Source organism: Haemaphysalis longicornis, unplaced genomic scaffold, assembly GCF_048455015.1.
Source record: "Haemaphysalis longicornis isolate Haplotype H1 unplaced genomic scaffold, Haemaphysalis longicornis Haplotype H1 scaffold_7, whole genome shotgun sequence".
Classification (NCBI taxonomy): domain Eukaryota; kingdom Metazoa; phylum Arthropoda; class Arachnida; order Ixodida; family Ixodidae; genus Haemaphysalis; species Haemaphysalis longicornis.
The window spans coordinates 31,672,518-31,688,004 of NW_027526422.1; the positions used below are offsets into that span (position 1 = coordinate 31,672,518).

General features: G+C 45.5%; 1 protein-coding gene across 1 annotated transcript in view; it reads left to right on the top strand.

The window, feature by feature from the left end:
• LOC144145098 (nonsense-mediated mRNA decay factor SMG8) overlaps positions 1-15,144 on the top strand; it is a 26,092-nt gene extending 10,948 nt beyond the window's left edge. The window contains exons 10-22 of the mRNA XM_077676591.1: positions 1,155-1,306; positions 1,899-2,035; positions 2,675-2,762; positions 3,029-3,184; positions 3,269-3,412; positions 5,458-5,722; positions 5,892-5,981; positions 7,181-7,327; positions 9,935-10,078; positions 11,913-12,037; positions 12,618-12,676; positions 13,674-13,850; positions 14,835-15,144. Of these exons, the coding sequence (XP_077532717.1) occupies positions 1,155-1,306; positions 1,899-2,035; positions 2,675-2,762; positions 3,029-3,184; positions 3,269-3,412; positions 5,458-5,722; positions 5,892-5,981; positions 7,181-7,327; positions 9,935-10,078; positions 11,913-12,037; positions 12,618-12,676; positions 13,674-13,850; positions 14,835-14,952 (1,802 nt within the window). The 3' untranslated portion in view covers positions 14,953-15,144. The remainder of the gene's footprint in view (positions 1-1,154; positions 1,307-1,898; positions 2,036-2,674; positions 2,763-3,028; positions 3,185-3,268; positions 3,413-5,457; positions 5,723-5,891; positions 5,982-7,180; positions 7,328-9,934; positions 10,079-11,912; positions 12,038-12,617; positions 12,677-13,673; positions 13,851-14,834) is intronic.
• The last annotated feature ends 343 nt before the right edge of the window (positions 15,145-15,487 follow it).

Below are 15,487 nucleotides of genomic sequence, written 5' to 3' on the forward strand. Positions count from 1 at the left end.
GAAGTTCCAAGGGTGCGTTGGATTGTTTTAAAAAGATAATAAATTGTGGCAACAGGTACTGATCATTGTAGTGCACACATTTTTTTCTACTACAAGGCTGTATAATTGATCACTTGAGATTCTGACCTAAATGAAACAAAAATACACTATGGGTAAAATTAACAGGGTTAAAAATACAAAATAAGATTTGTGTTCCTATGCATGATTCTTTAAAACTTGTAACTTCTAGCTTACAGCTTGTGTGGTGGCCATTTTTAATTTTGACCAATTCATGGAGCCAAAGAAATTGCAGCTGGTCACACTAATGCACAGTAAAAAAAAAAGCATTGAACTTTTTGCATGTATGTTCCTTTTCTGGGATCCAGCATTATCTATGAAGGCAACTTTTTTATTGTCTTTGGATAAGCTCAATCTATGCACTGAACAGATTTCTTGTTCGGTGTGAAAATGTGTGCTAAATATTAACTGTCGTCTGTACTTCTATTGTGTACGTTGCAATTTTCAGTTTTTTAATTTTTCTTCTGTGATGGACTTAAATAACCCCCTGTCCTCCCTCCACTAAGTGACCAAATTAGTTTAACCTTCAAAATGTTCCCAAGGAAAAATCATAAGAGGACCACTTTGCATGCAACCAAGGTGCTGCAATTAGAATGCGATAAACACCAAAGCTTCAGGTACTGTATTGCCCTGTGATTAAGCACTGCAAGAGAGCAAGTGGGGCCCACAGGTGCCTGTGACCTACATTAATGCAGTTATGCAGCGAAAAGAAGGGTCAAAAATGAGTGTTTAACAATTTACTTTGTTATGTAATTGTCACAGCAGGTACACACGTAAACATGGCATTTGGGTATCAGATCCTTTTGCTGATTACACGCTTTGTAGCCTTGCTTGTTCTAAGAGCTGACAGATGTCAAATTTCTGAGGTATCAATGCTTGTCCACATTCTAATGCCAATGACCTGGTCACGTGCAAAGTGGTCCTGTTGGAATTTTCCTTATGAGAATTTCGGAGGCTAAACCATGCTGTTTATTGAACTAATTGTGTTACTTAGTAAGTGGTTATTCGTAATAAAAGAAGTCATGCAAACAGCTTCAGGTTTCATTGACCTTACTGGTAGCCAACCAGTGTGCCCCATGGTAGTGCTTGCCTTCCAGATGATTTCCTGTCACTCTCACTGGGCGGTGCTGAGGATGTCTGCTCCCAAGAACACTCCTTCCCATCCTTCCTGTGGCAGCATATCGAGTTGGCCCTGTCCAAGGGCTTTGACGACAATGTCGGCAGGCACCCGGTACCAGCTGACTTTGAGGTTTGTGGCTTCTTTCAAATACACTGGCATCTCTTAGGGGCTGGCCAATGTCGGCAGAGTGCAGGTAGATGAAACTGCAGCCAACATAACAGCTGCACTTTTGGTAGCACTAGGCCCTTTCCCTCAAGTTTAAAATGTCATGGGACGTTTCGCTCTTTCCTGGTAGAAAGTGCAGAGCAGTATTGTGGAAAAATGCAATGAAAAATGAGAGTTCAGCGGGAATGGCATCAATGTGCTTCCACTGCTATGCACAGTAGTATGACAAATTTGGTGGGTGACCGATGGGGCAGCTGAACAAAGCATTAGAAATGCAAAGCAGACGTACATGTTGGTTAAAAGAATGAAGAAATTTATTGTCTATCATGTGCATTTTCAGCAGTGTTTCAGCAGCTTCTACCAGCATTGCTTGGCCAAATCGCCAAGGAAGGTACAAGGTGTTGGTAGTTTTTTGCTTTACCTTGCCCAACTTGTTACACAAACGCCTGCCCTCGCAATGTCCAAAAACACCAAGAATATTGTTTGGCTTAAGTAATGTTTGAAAAGTGCGCTACGCGGCTGTAACAACCATGAGTAATTGCCAACTTCTCCCCAGCTCCCCACCGTGTCAACTTGGTTCAAGGTGGCTGTCAAGCTTCGGGACCTCTTCTTGTCAACAACCACGATGGCGGGAGCCTCGATGGCATCGTCCATCAAGGCGGCACTTGACATCGATGTGCGGTTTTCAGAAGGGTAAGTATTGTTAATGTGCCAAATGTGGCACTTTTTATGGCTGTATTGAGGGGATGATGATCAACATCTCTGAACAAGTTAATGATGTGTCACGTGCACCCATGTTCTCAGTGTTGTATTGAGCATCTTTTGAGAGGCTAATCGGAACCCCAATGCTTCAGTGGAAGTTCTAGTAAGTTCTTTTGTTAGAAAATATCATTAGCACATGCTATTTCTTTATATGTAGTAATCTTTTTACTCTGGTATATTCAGGTGGCAAATAGCATTAACACATGCTATTTCTTTATAGTAATCTTATTAGTATATTCAGGTGAACAGTGACTGTCAACGCTACACCAAGTGATTACAAAAAGAAAAAAAAAAGAAAATAGAGCTCGTAGAAGTGCAGACCATCTCTTAAATTAATTCCTTTTATTTATCTTTACCTGAACACGTACTGTGCCACACGCTGTATTAATGGTTTTTTTTTTGTGTGTTTTCGTTGCTTATGAAAAAACCAGAAATGTAAGCAGGTTGCTGACTGCAAAAGGGCAGTGAAAGATGTAATCAATCCTCGCACAGCATTAGCAGACATCACAGTTCCAGCCAGGATGTGTGATTCTCATGACTGCTGCGTTGTTTCCCTTCTCTTACCCTCAGGCGATGTGGAAAGGTTCTTCCCCTGGCGTCTTCAGCATACCAGGAGGGGCTGCCATCTCACTACACGGCTGAGTACCACGAAAGAAAGGTGGGTAGACTGTAACTGATCGATTGACGAGGGATTGCTTATTTTGAAATTTCCAACATGCCGCGTGATGCCTCGCTCAACTCACTCAATATGAGTGAGGATCTTTCTCGAAGTGTCAGCAGTCCTTGCATGCCCGGTTGTGTTTCCACAGTAATCTCAAATTGGCACGTTCAAATCTGGTGCCGTTTTTGGACTGCCAAAGAGTCATTTCTTGTCCGGACGCTAGCCGATCTCTTATCTATCTCTCTCTCCCTTCTCTCGTCCAGCTGGCACGTGCGTACCAGATGTTCAGCACGCACGCCCGGGGCCCGGCCTTCCAGCGGTATGCGCAGCAGCTCCAGGAGGACTGCAACCTCATCTGGAAGTCGGGCCGGCAGATGTGCGAGGTGCTCAGCCTCACGGGCAACCACTGCATCAACCCCGTGGGTGCACTCACTGTTACACTAGTGCTGGGGTGGGGGATTGCTTGCGGGGTCGCTCATCGTTCCCCTTTTATTAATACCCAGCTGCATAGGACACCAGAGAATGCAGATGAGGTGAGCATGGAGGAGTGTCCCCTGCTGATGCCCCACCGCAGCCAGGTGATGCACATCTCCACCTGCAACTGCGGACGGCAGCAGTGCACCCGCGAGGACCCCTTCATCCTCAAGGTTAGTGGGCGGGGGGGTGCTCCTTTCCATTTCTTTGTTGCCATATGCGTGGGTTCCAGCAGAAAGAAAGCCATTCTCGCTGGAAACGGGGCTTGAAGAGGGAGCTAGATGATGCAGTATTTATGAAGGATGCAGTCACGTCATTACCACTTTGCGGTTAAGGGAAACTAGCCACCAGTGAAGGTATTCCTGTTCAAGAGGAGATGAAACTGCGTTAGAACGGTGGTTTGGGCTAGTTGGTGCATACTAACTTGAATTCAAAACAGCGCAAAAAAGACGGGACAAGAAACGACGACACACGGAGCCGCCATTTGAGCGCTGTGTGTCGTCTTTTCTTGTCCTGTCTTTTTTGCGCTGTTTTGAGTTCAAGGCAATGCAACGTTTGGGGCAATATTCTTCAAGAGGGTTGCCCACCCATAATCTTCCTAAAGAATATTCTTTCAATGAGCTTAAAACTGGAAGCTGCTAACTGCCAACCAGTTACCCAGTCAAGAGGAGTTTTAGTTGGGGATAGTACTCTCTTCCCTCTTAGCCAAGTGCTCACAAGGGCACTTTCCTTCCTTGCTGGTCCCCCTCAACCCCTCTTGACTTGTGCCAGGGCTGTGGAAAAAATAAGAAAAAGAAGGCAACTCCTCTTTCAGCTTATCACTGTTGTTAAATGTGAGCTTTCTGCCGTAAAATACTGATCAAGAACCCCCCCCCCCCTTTCCCAACCACCCGTTGATGGCCCAAACCAGTGAAACCAAAACCGCCTAGGAACACTTGTGACTGGGCTCTTGTCTAAACCAGAATCCAATCCAAGAACACAGGGAAGCTATTAATTCCGTGCACGCTCGCCATTTTGTTATTGTCATATGGCATAGCCGAATGTGCTTGTGACTTTGTGACAACGGTGGTTCATGACATGCATCCGTACGAAAGCCAGAAGACACTGGAAGATTTCTGAAAGGCACCAAAGCTCTTTTGCACCGCCGTGAATGCCCTCCAATCTTGTCACGAGCACACCTTGTTCAACACATTCTGTTCAACCTTGTTCAGCATTTCAAAAGTGGACCAGGTGATGGCAAGAATGGATTCCCTGGCTAACAGTACCAACAACGCAGTTGACAAGAAGACTGTATGAATTGCTAACACTGGTTGTGCCAAGAAGGGCTTCACAGTCTCCTTTATCTTTGCTGAAAATGTGTTTCTCTCCAATGAACTGCATGATTTTTTTTTTTCACGAAAAGTGGGGGGGAGGGGGGGGATTAAATGTTTGTTAACATTTACACGCCACCATTTTAAATCACGGGGCAGTTCCGAACAAGGGCCCCCTCCCCAAAGTTGCCTGAACTATCCGCACTTCGAGGGGGGGGGGGCACTTGCTCGGTATTTTGCGGTAGTACTGTACAGTTAAAGTTGTGCAAACATCTGTGTCCTTAATTCTTTCTGATGTGCTCAGTCTTCTAGTTTCTTTGCAGTGTGGTCAATTCTGAACAGCAATATATTTCTTAAAGCATATCTCTCTTTGACAGTGGGTCTCTTGAAGTTTTGGTACGTCTCTGTGAGTGCTTAGTATAAGACTCCCCTTATTTATTGATTGATTGACCGTAAGGTCAAACGCGTTGACGCCACGCAGGCGATGTGGCACACCATAGTGAAGGGCTCCCGATTAATTTTGACCTCCTGGGGATCTTTAACGTGCGCCAAAATCTCGTACGCGTGGGCGTCCTTGCTTTTCGCCTCCATCAGAAAAGCGGCCGCCGCGGTCAGGAATCGCACCCTCATCCTCGTGCTCAGCAGCACACCTTAGCCACTGAGCTCCCCTTATTCATGTTTGCCCAGTGTTGTGTCCTGGTGTCATATGAATTGAATCAGAACACTGCAAATTTGTCACCCTCACTTTAGTAGTAAAGACTCACAATATATTCAATAAAACTGGCTCAATTCAAGAGCAAAACAAGTGGAGTTTAATTAAGGTAGAAATTTACTCTTAGGTGTGTTTGCCGATAGCTCGTTGGTGACTAGTATGCTCAAGGACTGATCCACAAACATGCCATTTTCAGGCTGCCAACTATGACTTTTATCTGCGGGTCAGTGCTGACTGCTGCGGCGTGTTGGAGAGAATCAACTTCCCAGCCTTCGAGCCGAGCGCTGCTGAACGAGACGAGGGGTCGGCTGAGGAAGCTCACGAGCCACCTTTGGAGCCCGAGCCACGGGCGCGCAGCAGGGCCAAGAGCCTGTCTCACAGCGACTCTAGCTCAAGAAGTGCCACGCCCCTTTCGGAGTCAGACTTCAGCTCACAGTCACCGGTCAGCAGCAACGAATCAGGTCTGTATGTCGTGGGAGTGCGTACGTTGTGAAAGTACCCACTACAGTGCCTTCTGATTGTCTTTTTGTCGGAAGCGATATTAGGCAGAATGCAAGCCTAGTAAGATTGCATGGGACGCCGCTGAGACGAGAGCGCTCAAACTATTCTCACTCCCTTCTCCTCTGGCAGATTCCGAGTCGTCGAGTGATGACAGTGAAAAGAGCATAACATTGTCAGATGCTCGGACGACGCAGCGGACAGAAGATCCAGATGATGATGGTCTGTTTCATTTGTTCATAGTTTGTATTTGCGTACATGGTGTTGATTTTTAATGCCCTTATACTCCAATAAATGAAGGGATATTTTGTATCAGACATCTTTTTGTGGAGTTTTTTTTTCTTTCCAGTTTATCAGTTGATTCTGTGCATAGCTTTCAAGTTATTGTCTCCCTACTGTGTTCAAGTTTTGGCATGTAAGCTTGATTTTAAAATAGTGGAAAGTTGTGCCACATAGGATTGTCACTGTGAATTTTCTCAGGCATTCCCTGGCTGTTTGGCCCTTTATGGGTACATGGCTCTTAAAACAATTTCTTTTAATTGTCAAGTTAACCCTGTGAAACTTGTCAGTCTTGCCGCTTTTTTCCCACTAATTTCAAATATTCCACTGTTTTTCTAGTAAGTCAATTAGTTATGAAGATAATTAGAGACAATTAGTAATTTTTGGAGGAACAATAGACAAAGCAGTGTCAGCCATAAAACTGTAATCTTTATATTTTGCAATACTATGAACCTTGGTGAGTGCAATAAGAGAATTGGTTTTTTGATGCACTGCTTGTAACTAATTTTACAGCTCATTAAACTTTCGTGTTTGAAATGGGCATTCGAAATGGTTCCTTGCCACTGGTGCCATCAAATTTTAATGAGCTGTAAAATTAGTTCCAATTGGTGCATCAGAAAACCAATTCTCTTATTGCACTCACCAAGGTTTATAGTATTGAAAAATATAAAGATTACAGTTTTATGGCTGACACTGTTCTGTCTAGTGTTCCTCCAAAAATGACTAATCTCTAATTATCTTGGTAACTAATTGACTTACTCAAAAAATAATGTCATATTTTAAATCTGAAGAAAAGCAGCAGGACTGACAAGTTTCACAGAGTTTACATAACAATTAAAGGAAGCTGTTTTAAGAGCAGTGACCCCCCTTAACTGTGGAGTTCTTCCCAGACACTCGGCTTACCGTTTCACAAAAGGTGTCCAGGTAGCTGGAGCATTGATATGAAGGAATAACATCTAGCGATTTGCGAGAGTCCAAACTCCGAAGATTGTGCACAGATTTTTATGAGAGAGACTGCTTTGATGACATGAGGATGAAAGAAAGAAGAAAAAAAAAGAGGGGGCAAAGGCTCCTGAAATTTACGAGGTGTCGTAGAAAGGTATTTGCCCAGGACACCGCATTGATACCGACGCCTCTTACAGATGCAGGCAAGGCGTCTTACGTCCCTCCTGGCACCGAGTACCTTCCGGGGATGCTGCATTCGCTGAGTCCTCCCGGGCTTCTTCCCAGCTACAGTTCCTGGTCACTAGTCTGCTTGGGACCATCGAGTCTCTACTCGCACAACATCGGTCAGTTGCACACAAGCTTCCTGGATGCTTTGAGACTTTTTCCTCATCTTTAAGGGGGTCATGGAGACAAAATACAGCTCCGCTTTTAATTTGAAAGAGCTAGCTTTTGGTAACGGGCTCACCTTCATTCTAGCCCCAAACGGTGCCTTTTTTTTTTTAACTGAATAAAGTTAAGGAATGCTGAAAAGCTAAAATTTTGCGCTAAACAGTGTCAGAAGTGACATAATAAGAGGAATACTAAAAACAGAGTTATAACCCTGTCACATGGCAGATCCAATGACATTTAGAGCAAATGTCATTAATTCGGTGCTACACGAGAATACCGAATGACATTTCAGGCGAATGACATGCGGCTAACTGAAGTTTGGGAGCTCATTCAGAAGCCAAGTGAGTAGTCTCGACAGCAGTGGCAAGTCATTAGAGAGGAAAGTTCAGTAATAAACCAAAGAATGCTGTTTTTAAATGCTGTTAGTAAACTTATATTTGCCCCTTCATGTTGTTTTTAAAATAAATAAAGACAAACAAGTGCTAACAAAAAAGAAAATCTCATCCCTGGTGCGTGCACTACCCTAATGCATATTTTTTGCCAACGCCGCCTGTATTAACATTGCCTGACGCGTCGCGCGCTTTTCAATGGGAAGGGTAGGGACGCTTAGTTCAGGCACTGATCCGCTATGTGGCGCGTGCCGGCGGACATTTCGCCTTACGTCACTGCTCGTGAGTCGCGAACGCTGCACCCACTTCTACAACGTGTGTCTGTCAGCTTGCCTGTTGGGCTTCAAGGGCCGTTTCGCTTACATCTTAGCCGTGACGGGGCGCTAGTTCTGTGGCGCACTGGGGATCTCGTCCAACGTGTCGCTCGCTTCATACTTGCTGCATTTTTCCAAAGATAAAGACGGAGGCGGACTGAAATAGTCTAAGAACGTACTGATTGTCGGGTAGACATATAGCTAACAGAAAAATGATATTTTCGGATGGGGCAGCCTTTATTTTACTGATATTTTTCTTTCTGGAGTATTTAGAGAAGAAAAAATTGCGTGCACGTTTTTTGTTCAGGCGCTTACTTCTACGATTACTTTCCAATAATATCACGTGCTTGTAAATTAAAGAAAATTATAGGAAACAAAAGGATAAGCAGCTGCGATCCCGCCACGCTGTCCGGGCGCTGCTACAGTATAGTCCTCAATTTTAGAAGTGCATACCGATGCGGAGTGCGAACAGGGGGGTCAAAACAATACCTAAATGCGGAGGGGATAGAGGGGGGATGCCCCACTCAGAAAATTTCAGGGCCTGTGATCCGAGTAGATAAGCGCGCAAAGCCAGCATCAGCCTGCGGCAGCGCAAGGGATTTTGCTTCGTGACAAAGGAAGTTTTATCAGTGACAGACCAAGACAGACAGGCATGATGAAAAACAAGAAGGCGTAGGAGCGCCGCCTCGGGAACGCTAAACAAACTTTCCACTATTTTGCATAGTTTCCGAGAAGCGGCGCTGGCTGGCGGACATGAAAGCACGCTGGAAGGCTACGGAGCGGGGAAGGGTAGGAGAGAGCAACAGGAGAGTGGCTGTTTGGCCATTTTTCGCTCACGCGTTAGGCACTGTTTATACAGGCGGCGTTGTTTTTGCGGACTTGTCTCGGCTTGTGCTGTCTACTGATGTCACCTAAACCGGTGATTTCCTTATTCTTATTTTAAAAAAAGATCTCTTGTTATGTTTTTAAAAAAGTTTTATGTATGAAAACATTCTAGATGCACTTGAAATATAATTTTGCGGTTTTGCGAGCTCGCTAATTATCACCGCCATCACTATCAAATAGCATTTATTTCACCTTGTAGACCCGCATTGCCAAGCCGGATGTTATTAACAGTTAATGTCATTCACTTTGAATGACATTAGATTTGCTGTGTGACAGGGGTATCACATTGTATTGAATGCCCGTTAGCATTCAAGTGGCATGATCGAAGAAAACTAGAGCTACCACAACAAACGCACAGTTACACTTCTTGCTGGTCGTTTTGTTAACACAAAACTGTTTTATTCCCGGATACACAAAGATTTCACTGACGTCATATCCGTCACGGAAATGACGCCAGTACAACGGAGCAAGCGGCCTGTAAAGAGTGCACCCCTGCACACATGGTCTTATTGCAGGGAAGCGACCTTAAGTACTACGTTATACTTGAAATTGTTCATTTTCGGGTTTTATATGTTAGCACAAAAGTGTTTTACGCTGGAATACACCAAGATTTCACTGACGTCATATCCGTCACGGAAATGACGTCATTATACCTTTGCCGAAGTGACCCGCCAGCAGTACGCCACTCGCCAAGCACACCCACAAGACAGCCGCCAACCCGCAAATCATGCTCAGCTGCAGATTTCTCTGCACATTTCGCTTTCAGGTTTTACCAATTCCTATGACAGAAGAATCAACCACAGTATTTTTTTTTACCATGTATCTCACCCATCATTGTCCTCTCTGTTTCTTCCCTCTTCCTGTGTGGTGTTGACGACAGCTTAGAGCAGTTGTGTGCAGGTACGTTTTGTAGAGATATTGGCCGCACTGTGATGCGTTGTCTCTGACCATGTGAGCGGGCCCTATTGTGCAGGCATCCAGGACCAGCCGGGTTTTGTGGCGGGCACCAACTTCCTCCTGCCCTGGGACGTGGCTGTCAAGGTGGACAAGGAGCGATGGCCATCCCTCTGGGAGGGCAAGAGGGCTCAGACCTGGAAGGGCAAGAAGAACGGAAAAGGTGGGGGGCCATTCACAATCGTTGTGCCCTCTTTCCGTGGGTTCAACTGAAATAGGCGCTGAAAACCCTGGGCGGGTTTCGCTGTCGTCCAACTTAAACGTGGGACAGGTGCTCATCGTTACCTCTAATCTTATCCTTCTTTTTTTTTTTACATTAGCAACTGAATGTTAGACGCTTAACGTAAGTAGGGTTCTTCATTTTTGGTGAAAAACTGCAGAAAGCAGGCAAATTTGTTCTTAAAAAATCAGGTTTCAGAGGGAGAGGTCGATGTCAAAAGGTGCGGCAGTGGGAATTAACTGCGTGAACAATGCCTTAACGGCACGCTTAGTGCCCAGGTAACGTGTCCCCCTTCCAGATGAGGTAACGAACTAGCAACTGAACAGACAGTTTTAGTTGGGTCCCTTTGATAAATGGCAACGCTTGGCCACTCCAAAGTTTCTGAGGACGTCCGTGGCTACAAGGTTACAGGGAAAGAAAAGGTTGGTTTGCGCATGGTTGCATGGATTGTCTGGTTTCATTGCTGTGAGCACTGTGTCAAACTTGAGGCAAAGTTCGTTGTTCGCTGTGCAAAATAGACATAACACATGGAAGAACGCAACATTGGCGCTACTTGAGACAAAAGCAGGAAAGTCGCTCTTGAAATCCAATAAATACCACTTTTTCTTTATGGCAAAGCATTTAACCTATCTACACCGTGAAACTGACAGGCACCCTGTCAGTAATTTGATGTCTATGCATCTGAACAACTGTTTATAACTCCAGAAGCTGAGTAAATACGGTGTCATGTCCGAGTGGCTCACATAACAGTGTGGCAATTTCTCTTGTAATGTGCCTCATTGTTTTTGAACGATGCCCAAACTCTGGTTGCCTGTTACTTCAGAAGCAGCGGGTAAAAGGTTGAGTTGAAAGAGCTTTATCCTTAAGGCAAGGGCAGAACCCATGATTACATGGGTGATGTGTCCCACTAGGTTTCACTTCACTAAGAATGGCTTTAATTCATGTTCCTGTTTGATGGAGTTTTTCACTACTCCCTTAGATACATCACTAATTGTGGTGGAAAAAGCAAGTGATTTGAAATCAGTCCTTTTAATGGCAAATTGCCGAGTGGCGGCAACATTGTCTCCTGTCGAACAAAAAATTAAAGCCATTCCGCTCAATGTGAAAGCTGTCGGAAGTGCAGAGCAGCGATTCGCCTTAATGGGCTGTAGCACCGTTATCCGCTCACTGCTACCACCCCTTGCAATTCAAATTTCCCGCCTTCATAGTGCTCGCACACCCCCTGCCTGAAACTGCGCCAACGGGAGTTCTGTTCTTTTTGTGCTTGCTTTTCCTCCTGCACATGCCAGCGTTGCGCTGCCACTCTTTTTCGCTTACTATCGCCAAAACCAACCCAACGAGCGTTCCTAACCAAATGAATGCGGGCACTACCGGTTAGTCTTGTATGTATGTTTTGCCTCAAATGTACCCGCAGTTTTCTTTGTGCTAAACAACGGGGAGATGTATGACAAGCACCAGCGGTTCCCGAGTTTCAAATGCTTATCACTATAAATATTGCTTGGCTTTCAAAGCCTCTGGGTTACGCCGCGATGATCGAATGCCGTGTGGCTCTACTTGGGTCCAGCAAGCTACGACGACGAGGCGAGCCCCTAAAGTGCTCTGCACTTAAAATCTGGTGTGGCATGAATGGTGCAGTCTTTCAAATGAAGCAAAGTTGCGTGTTGTCGTTGTGGCCCCTTTAATTAAAATAGTTTGAAAGGAATGCGTTCACCAATAAGGGGTTTGGGGTACTAGAATACGACCCTTGCACAAGCAGACTGCTGTGTGTCCAACCCAGGGGACGGCATGCAGTTCACGGTGAAGGTGTTCATCGGGGTGGAATACGAGTGCCCGCACGGCCACCGCTTCATGTGCTCCTCGCCCGACAGGATGCTGCGCACCACAAGCACCGGCCTTGTCAAGGTGGGCTGTGGGGAAGGAGGGGGGCATACAGTGAACAGCAAGCCAAGGCTTTCTAAAAATTCTGTTGCATTCTTAGAAAGTCTGGGCTTTTTGTTCATTGGTTTACCATCTGTTGGCCCTAAAAATGCTATCCCATTTTTAGGGCCATGCTTCCAAGATTTTCTGTTTGTCCCGCTTGTTTATTTTTGAACTCTCCTAGGAGCTCACCTCCTCAGTTCGCCTCATAGTAGTTATAGGAATTCTTCACCCCTATTGACTCCCCTGCATTCCCCCAGTGGGAATCTAGTGGAATTGCGTGGCAGTAAAGGCTATCCCATTTAGAACTTCACACTGAGGTTGCCAAAGAGTACTTCAAATTGTTTTGATGTGATAGCTATACAGTGCTATCCACTTTGAGATTGCTAGTCATCAACTTTTTGTGTATGTGTAGCCACTAATAGCTTATTTTTCCTCAGTATCATCATGTTCACCTTATATTCATTCATCTTCAAATGACAGGGTATATGGTTGCAGCAACATAAGTTTGCTGCCTGGTTTGGACGTCAGCAAGCTAAGCAGGTTCTTTGATATTCCATTCCAGGACAACGCCAACAAGATTGCCAACAGCCACATGCCACTCTACTTTCCCTGTCTGTGTCGGTGAGTTGAAAAGCTGAGCCAGTTCAAGTAGAGCACTAGGGTTCGTGTCTTGTGCAGTACTACTGCGTTACAAAGTTGTCATGTGCTTGCAGCGTTTTACAGCAACAAATATCGCAGTGTGTCTGGATCACAGCTCCGCGAAAGCTAGAATATTTACAACTAACGTGCTAAGTGCCACTCCTATGGTTCAAGTCGGTGACAACCTACTGGCACCCCTGGGAGAATTTTACAATATGCTTACACACTATCGCAAACATGGGATTGGAACGGCAGATTTACTTTGGCATTAGTAGAGCACCTTAACACCAAAAGGCACATTACATTCAAAATGTGGTAGTCTTGGGGCATCTTTCTTGCTAATGTGTTGGCTGGAGACACTTGTTTTTATGTTTGTCTCCATTATTTTTTGAGGGTGCAATACATTTCAAATGAGCAATACCTATGACTTTTGTAATACAGTCATAGGTACGGCGAGTTTTGTAAAACAGTCATTCATATTGTTACGTGGCAACAGGACTAATCAGACGGGCGATGGTTTGTGGTGAAGCGATCTATTTACAAAGAGAACGAATCTATATACAATGCAGCCATGACAGCTCGAGCTGAGTGCATGCCACCCAGTGCTTCGTCGTCGTTGGCACGGGTGCCCGTGAGCTATGTGTGAGCATCCACTTCAGCTTCCCGTAACAATATGTATAACTGTTTTCCCAAGGCTAGTATAATGTGTCTCTGACTGAAACACCCATGATCATTATTGAAGAATGAGATAAGGAGGCTTTACGCAGGCACTTCTTTAGCAACCGGGATGCTTTTCTTGGTGGCCTAGCAATAATAGACCTGGTAAGGTATTTTCATTGGGTGTGCTCTGAGCACTGTCAGCGATGGTTACAGACGCCCCTATCAGGCGTCATTTATGCCTCCTTTCTGTACCTTTCCTGGACAAATGCCAACAATAAGAGGCTAACCCCCCTGGGAACGTGGAACGTGTACCTTGCAGTGCGGCCAAGCCCCAGGTGGCTCAGCTGATGCGGGTGCATGTGGTGACACCCAAGGCGCCCGTGCACGTCACCCTCAACCCACGCGTGCAGCCGGGACACGCAGCACCCATCTTCTTTCCCGGAAACAAGGAGCCCGTTCGACTGTCCCAGTCGGCATACTGGGTACTGCGGCTGCCGTATCCTTTGCTGACTCGTCATTTTTTCGCGGCCTAATGAGTTCCGTGGCTTGATAAAGGGGCGCACTCCAGGGGAGGGGGAGAGTGCATGAGTGTGTTCATATTTCAGCAACCCCTATGGACCTACTCCATGTTTGTAAACAAAGTCCGGGAAGCTTTAGGTGTGTTCAAAGCCAGGATACCTAATTATGGTATTTGCTACTGCCACCAATGCTGGATTGTCTGAAGTTTTTCTGTTGTCATTTGAAAGCCAGGAGTGACCTACACCCTGTGCCAGTGAATGTCTGCAATGCCTTGCTATGGGGTATGTCTACAGCTGTTATCGCTGCGTTAACCTCACGCCACGTGCACATTGCCTGCAAAGAAATCTCATTAGGTTATCTCGATCTAAAAAAAGGGTATGATCCCCTCTCCCCAGTTGTTAAAGCGATGTTTTGCATGCCTCACTGATGGCGCCCGTCCTGTCACCAGAACAAAATGCAGTAAAACCAACTTTACAGTGTGTTTCACAAAACAATGGTGATGATAAGTGGAGGCACATCAAGCGCCTCAAGAAAAAAAACACTTCCCGTGGTGGGAGCCGAACTCGGGTGCCTTGCATTATGTCCATCCGATTGCACCATTCTGACACGGTTGAAGAAGTTTGGATTTTGGGCTTTGACTTTGGCTCAGGTTGTATGGGAGAAAGCTTCGCGTTTTAACCATCTTTCTCTTCAGAAAGGGGTCTCTGATTTTTTGAAGAACTCCCTTCCAAGTTAGCATCCTGACTTTACAGGTAATACAACAACCTATCATTTGTCTCTGTCGCATGGCAAATAAACTTTACTTGATAGGTCTGTCTAGATTTAATCGTACAAGAAGAAATACCCCACATCAGTATTGCAAGGCACGCTAGAAATTTATGTCCAACTTTGTGAAATGCTCTGTTCTTATGTGTTTGCTGTTATGTACTGTACTTGTTAGTCCTTGACACGTACCGCCCAGGTTTGTATATGAAGGGGATGCGGGACCATTCCTGCCACCCAAGGACGGTGTCCCCATCGAAGGCGCCCGACTGCTGAGCGGTATCTATGGCATAGTTGAGCAGGCCCCCGTTCGATGAATAGGAGAAGACCGACGCGCAACACACGTTCTTCATTCGAGGGTTTCCGGCATCACTCTTCACGGTCCAAGGCTGACAGCAGCAGCAGCAGTGTTATTGAATGTTGGACACAAGTCTTTTTGCTGTGGGCTGTCAGCAGGTGGACTGTGTCTGTACAGTGTATATATAAAATAAAATTATTGTGCAAGATTATTGTGCTTGCCACCTTGGAGCGACGACGGACGTGTTTCCCCAGCGCAGTGACGACGGCCCAGACGGCGAAAGTCTTTGATTTTTTCTTTTTCTCTTAGGGAGGCCATGCTGTAGAGCAAATAGAAGTAAGGTTTAGTTAGTGTTAGTAGTGAGTTTAAGCACCTTTTTGAACGCGCACCAACAAAGGAAGATGCTGTAGGCAAGCATCGTTGTTTGTCCTTTTTTTTTCGAGCGTAGCACGTGCGGGAGAAAGCGGCAGTACTAACTTTGTGGACGGCAGTCAGTTAGCTCCGAAACATACCGCTGAAGAAGATGCCGGGAGTTGCGTGCTTGAGGTGCAAGC